The 7,057-nt window shown below is 41.0% G+C and overlaps 1 protein-coding gene across 1 annotated transcript; it reads left to right on the top strand.

The window, feature by feature from the left end:
* The first annotated feature begins 632 nt into the window (after positions 1–632).
* LOC117291366 lies at positions 633–4,040 on the top strand. Its single transcript, XM_033773015.1, has 7 exons — positions 633–817; positions 1,394–1,651; positions 1,786–1,926; positions 2,008–2,421; positions 2,734–2,963; positions 3,109–3,444; positions 3,598–4,040. The coding sequence occupies exons 1-7, from the start codon at positions 633–635 to the stop codon at positions 4,038–4,040; spliced, it is 2,007 nt and encodes a 668-aa protein (XP_033628906.1).
* Positions 4,041–7,057: the final 3,017 nt, after the last annotated feature.

Below are 7,057 nucleotides of genomic sequence, written 5' to 3' on the forward strand. Positions count from 1 at the left end.
CTGATCCTACACTACTCGTTGTGAAAGGTAAACAGTTGCATGGCGCATGGTGCAAACATGAGCATTACCACCACTGTCAGTGATACACACCAGCTGATCCTACACTACTCGTTGTGAAAGGTAAGCAGTTGCATGGCGCATGGTGCAAACATGAGCATTACCACCACTGTCAGTGATACACACCAGCTGATCCTACACTACTCGTTGTGAAAGGTAAACAGTTGCATGGCGCATGGTGCAAACAGGAGCATTACCACCACTGTCAGTGATACACACCAGCTGATCCTACACTACTCGTTGTGAAAGGTAAACAGTTGCATGGCGCATGGTGCAAACAGGAGCATTACCACCACTGTCAGTGATACACACCAGCTGATCCTACACTACTCGTTGTGAAAGGTAAACAGTTGCATGGCGCATGGTGCAAACACGAGCATTACCACCACTGTCAGTGATACACACCAGCTGATCCCACACTACTCGTTGTGAAAGGTAAACAGTTGCATTGCGCATGGTGCAAACACGAGCATTACCACCACTGTCAGTGATACACACCAGCTGATCCTACAGTACAAGTTTGCTAGATTAGCACGACAAAACTTTTCGCTGGGTTTTTTACCGATTATCGCAAGATGTCCAGCAATTCTGCTGTGATCAAATTTGGTTTTAAGGACCACAAAGAGATCTTGGACGCCAAAGCAGGCAACAAGAAGCATTCGGCAGTTTGTATTTTCTGCTCTAAGACAAGACGAATCACGGAGAGATCAGGAACTAGTTCAGCATTCACTAGGCATTTAAGTCGGGCCCATAAAGCCAAGTAAGTAACACAAATTAACATATTTTAAATTGATTTCATTGCTCATGATTCTCAGTAAACTGCAAATTGTCAATTATGACATTGATTAAGCCATATCTTAATTTCACTTTTGTATATGATGCAGACTGATGATGTTCATGAAAAATGTAACGTTTTTACACTATGAATGATCAAGAATACCCCCCCCCATGACAATGCATGACCATAGTCTTAGGGCAAGTACCACATTCACCATCAAAACAATTTAAACCCAATCAATTACTAAATTTCAATCATGATGTCAACTTATGTTAATAATAATTCAATGTTGCCCATTAGTTTGTTGCCCTGTTTGTTTGTTTATTTGTTTTTAATCTATTTCAGTATTTATTTTGCAGTTTTTGTTTTTGTGTGTATTTTTTGATGGCATAGCCTTGGGCCCATGTCATTGATTTGGTAATTTGTCATCTGATTACCATCATTGTCAGTTAGATTTTAAAAGTACATGTATTTCTAACATTAACTGAATTAAAAAAAAATTTCTGAGAAAATAAAATAACAAATTATCATAAATTGTTGAATCTTTTTCTCGGAAAGGTATGAAGAGTACATACGGATGGGTAAAGAATCTCAAGCAAGCCGGCAGCAGGGCATCACAGGATTTTTAACACCAGGCGCCGGTTCTTCAACAGGCACCACCCACACCCAGACTGTACAGGTGTACAATATCAAACATCCGCGTCAGAAAACGATCAACAATGCCATCATGAAAGACTTGATTGTTGGAAGTTCAATGCCACTGTCCATCGTTGAGAACCTCCACTTTCGAAACTTCATGAAAGTGATAGAGCCAAGGTATTTCAAAACTATGCAGCATGTTTGTTTTGACTGAAAGGTTTTCTTTTAAAGCCATTTGCAAAAAAAAAAAAAAAACAATAGCCTAAACCATTAAACTATTTTACCATGTTGACTTTTTGTTTTGAATTTAGATACACTCCGATGGCCAGGTCCACACTTGGAAGTGTGAGGTTGCCTCAGATGTACGAGGCAGGAAAGCAAAAGATCAAAGATTTTCTTGGAGCTGCATCATCCGTGTCCATCACCACAGATATTTGGAGTGACAGAGTGATGTGATCTTTCTTGGGAGTGACAGTACACACCATTATCCCTAGCACCACTGGATCTTTGAAGTTGACATCGGCCCTGCTCAGTTGCCAAAGGTCCAAAGGTTCGCATACAGGTGAGCGAATTGCTGCAGCATTTGATGATGTCATCGAGGAGAATGGAATCGAGAACAAGATTGACTTTGTTGTCACGGACAACGCATCAAACATGAAGGCAGCTTTCAAGGTCCGATTTCCAACGCCCGATGTGACTGAGGAAGCAGAAGATGAAGGAGAAAACATCGAGGATGAAGCAGTTTGGCATGACCTTGAGGAAGAAGATGAAGAGCAGGTATTCACCGTCTTGGAGAATTCATCAAAGCAGCGACTGTCCTGTTTTGCACATAGTCTGCAGTTGGTGATTGGCAATGGGTTAAAAGAGACGGGGGGTTTGGCTACTGCCATTGCAAAAGCATCAAGGCTGTCAACTTTACTTCATCGTAGTACTGTTTTCAAGGAAAAGTAAGTAAAAATATCCCAACATCCCTGAATTGGCAGTACAGACAGCTTGATTTGGCTTGTTTATGTGAAGAAAAAAACATTGAATCCTCCAATTTTTATATGATTTTGTGCACTCCCTAGGCGGCTAAGTTCTTTCATGTGTCAATAGCACTTACAATAGAAACTTTACCATTCACCCATTTGTTTTTCTTTTTTCTTTTTTGACGATGACATCTGTAATCTGTATACAGTTAAATCAATCTTCTTCATTTTTTATTTCCTTGTTTTTGTACGTGATTTATTATGCCTCTCTTCTTATTCTTTAATTTAAAGGTTTGAAAAAGCTTTTGGGACAAATAGGACAATTCCAGCTTCCAATACAACCCGCTGGTATTCAACCCTTCGTCAACTGAAGGCCATACTTGCACTTGAGCTGAGATCATTGGTTGAAGTGTGTGGCACAGGTTTCTCAGAGGCAGCGTATACTGCTCGAGAGTGGAGCCAGCTGAACGAGATGTGCGATGTATTGACCCCTTTTGGAGAGGCTACAGATTTAACCCAGGGTAAAACATGTATATAATTTCTTAATTTTCAGGTAGTGGGCTCATTGTATGATGAATTTAATAAGGGTTTGCCAAAGTTATAACTGATGTAAAGTTTATAATTGATTATTCATACAATTTCTCATTTATGCTGTGTATGATGCAGGTGATCAGATGGTTACGATCAGCCTTGTGGTCCCAACCGTCCTAGACCTCAACTCGCATCTCAAGAAGAAGAGAGACGGTGCCAGACATTGTAAACCCCTTGTCAATGCACTTTTGGAATCACTACTTAGAAGATTTAAGGGAATATTCCTGAATTGCCAGATGACTGAACCCTCTCCAGGCAGCCATGACGAGCCATTTGTGGACAAGGTATACCCCTTGTCCACAGTCCTTGATCCACAGTTTAGCCTCCACTGGGTAGACATTGATGTCCTCATTGACACAGATGCACATTCCCTCAGACACACCAGGGAGGAGTTGAAAGAAATGTTGCAAGGTAATTTAAAGTTAAACTAAAATTGATTTTTGTATTGGCTGTTGAAAAGTCAAGTTTGCAATGTTGAGGTCAGTCTAACTGCACCATGGGAAACCAAAACTATTAGAACTATTACCCTCAATGAATCTTTGAAATTTAAATGTTTTGTATTAGATTTGGTCATCACTGAGGCTGATGCTAACGCTCTTTCTGAAGATGAAACCCCCCATACCCATGGCATTTCAACATCAAGTGAAGAGGAAGAGGAAGTTCCTGCGAAGGTTCCACGCCTCCTCGCCAAATATAGCCGACACAGACACAGAAGTGGGGGGCCTCCACAAGAGGACACGACTAGGCGGCAACTTGTGAGGTATCTTGAGTTGGCCAGCGACTCTCCATCTGTCCCGAGTGCCCTACAGTTTTGGCGGGACATGGCCAAAAAGCTCCCAACCCTGTACAAGCTGGCATGTAAAGTGCTCTCAGTGCCAGCATCATCTGCCCCTGTGGAGAGAATATTCAGCAGGGGAGGGATCATCATGTGCCCACATCGTGCCCGTTTGTCAGCAGAGATGCTGTCAATGCTAATGTTTCTCAAGTGCAATGAAGACATTCTGTGAAAAGGACTGGTACCTATACTGACAAAAAAACAACTGTTTTGGAACCAGATTCCTGAATCAGTTTCCTGAATCCGACAGAACACATTTATTATAGTTGTTTGTTAATAATTATTGTGTTATCAACAGTTATCAACTGGTTATCAAGTACAGTATTATTGTAAAACAGGTACACAAAGGGCTTAACAGTAATTATCAGCTGGTAGGGGGGGCTAACAGCAAAAGACATATTCAGTTTGTTTTATATCAATAAAAGATTTTCATTTCAATTATTATGTGTCCAATTTTATTACATGTATGTAATTTAATTTACAGTAAATACACATGTGGTCTTGAGGTCTCGGTCTCGGTCTCGGTCTCGGACCTTCAGGTCTCGGTCTTGGTCTCGGACCTCTCGGTCTCGGTCTCGGTCTCGGTCTCGGTCTCGGTCTCGGTCTCCCCCCTCCAGGTCTCGGTCTCGGTCTCGGTCTCGGACTCCTAGGTCTCGACTACAACACTGACACAGTGATGCACGTAATGCCATTGAGATACATTTACTGTATTGTACTGTGGATCACTAAAGCTTGGATATCATAAAACTAACAATAATCATCTGGTATGCAGGCTACTCCATGAATACATACTGTACATTAATCATATTTTTCATAGAGATCCCAAAGTGAAACCCACATAAATATGTGACAGTGACAGGTGTACATCACCTGCTGGAAATTACAATGTGAACCCTGATGTTGGTTCTAGCTAACATTGACATCCAAATGAATGGAGTGTAATTAAAAATGGTGCTTCGCTTTGAACCTACAGTGACCGTGACCAACACGCTCCCCCATTCCAATTGGATTCATGCTCATGTCAAGGCGTTAAGGGTCTGTGTTTGTTCAAGATGTTTTTGTTAAATCCATGTAGCAGCATCCACATTGTAATTAAGTTACAATTTGAACTGTCAAGGCATCTTCAGCAGGTAGCAAGAAATGTTTTGTATACTCGTGAGTCATGGGAGTTACTTGTTTTAGATTAAGGTTACCAGTTATGGCAATATAGCTGTCACCAATTAAGGTTACCATTTATGGCAATATTACTCCACTAAGTTGAAAGTTAATTTTACAGCCAGATTTAAAAAAAACTGTGCCACCTCTTTAGACAAAGTAGCCCAATTAATTGGTAAATTGAGGGGCGCAATTTGATCAGTTTTAATATGAAAGTTTAATGGTCACAAAATGTCATTTTTTAATTGCAGCATTTTTAAAGAAAGAAAACAACATATTGGATTTTACACTTTTCTAGAACTGCTTTTGAATGTGTGTATGTTCTTAAAACAAGTATGCACATTATAGCCTGAATGAAGAAAATACAGTCCTACATGGACATGTATTGCATGAAAAAATGGAAGTCGGGGTGGAGACTTGGCTTGGATGTGGAAGTATAACATATGTACAGTGTAACTTGAATGTAAACATCTTAGATTTACACAAAGAAGGTTCTACACATACAAGTACGAACATGACAAATAAAGTGCTCCTTTTGACTTGCCTGAATCTGTAATGCATGCTATTATTTAATAGCATAATGCTGCGTGTATATTATGTGTACGTGTTCCCTACAACATGCAAGTACAGCATGGGTAAGTTCCATTGACGACCATTTTTGTCAACAACTAGTCAATGTTCCGTGGTTACCTAAATGTATGCGTAAAATACATCCTGGGTACCCAACAAAAATCATAAAAAACTCAACGATAGTCAACTGATCGAACTTTCTCCATGCTTTGCTGTACATGCCATGCTTTGCCACAAGTGACCATTGCTCTTGTGACATGATGTTAACTAGAAAGCAGCACAAATTTCCTTGAGCTTATTAATCTGCTCTATCATCACTAGTACATGCAGAGCTGCCAACATTGGCATCTCGCCATGGGGTAGATTACATAAGACATATTACAGGGAGATTGTCAAAATGTTCATAAAGAACATGGACAGATTGGTTTATTTTCAGGAAACTTTCTGCACCATCAGAGAGGTTGGCAGCTCTGTATATGAACAGTACATACAATGTAACATGAAGGGTCCCTGAAAATGGGGGGAGAGTTAGACCCAGTTCCCACTGGACCCCGCATTGATCTCCCTATTCGAGAAAAGGGCGATCAAGACCCCGAAAAGGCGATCAAAGGGCGATCAACGAGAAATAAGCTCCAAGGGGAACGCGAGGGCGATCAGGATCTGACCGTGCAATTTTGATCCTCCTCGGGAGTAGGATGAACGCAGGATCTGATCGCCCTTGTGGATTAATGGGCGATCAAAAGTCTAGTGGGAACGCAAAGGCCCACTTTCGTTACCAAAAAGGGGGATCAATGCGCGATCATACTCAAGTGGGAACGCGAGTGCGATTTCACGCCTGAAACTAATCTTGTTGCGGGTCCCGATCTCACAATTGTGGATCCAGTGGGAACGCGGTCTATCAGTAGGCAGGCATGGGGGGGGGGGGGGATTGGGTAGAGCTAGGGGACTTGGACAGATGAGAGGGGCAATGGTTGGGTAGATTGGAGGGGAGAAATAGGTAGACGGAAGGGGAGAAATAGGTGAGGAAAGAGGAAGGAGATGACAAGACCAACACATAAAAATACAGAGGAGAACAAAATGTACATGAAGGGAAATAAATCGCTTGATTGTATCTAAAACATCTAAATAGAGATTCAAGGTCAATAAGCTGAGTATATAAGCTATTTGCGAGTTCAAATACAATGTGCAAGTTAGTGCATACATGTTAAATAATCATGTCATAATAACACTTTAAATGCACTGTGTATTTGGCATCTCCATCTTCAAACTCTTGGTGGTGCCATATATTCATGATATTGTGAACATCGCCCAAATTATCTTAAAGGTTGAAGGTTGAAGAACAAATCAACATACACCAAGTTTGTATTATATGTAGACCTGTATGTATCGAAGCCACCCAATCAAGCCAGCATGTAACATTACCGGCTTTCTCCATTATCAGTGGTGTGCTGGCCTAAAAATGCC

The sequence above is a fragment of the Asterias rubens genome, chromosome 6, assembly GCF_902459465.1.
Source record: "Asterias rubens chromosome 6, eAstRub1.3, whole genome shotgun sequence".
Taxonomy (NCBI): Eukaryota; Metazoa; Echinodermata; class Asteroidea; order Forcipulatida; family Asteriidae; genus Asterias; species Asterias rubens.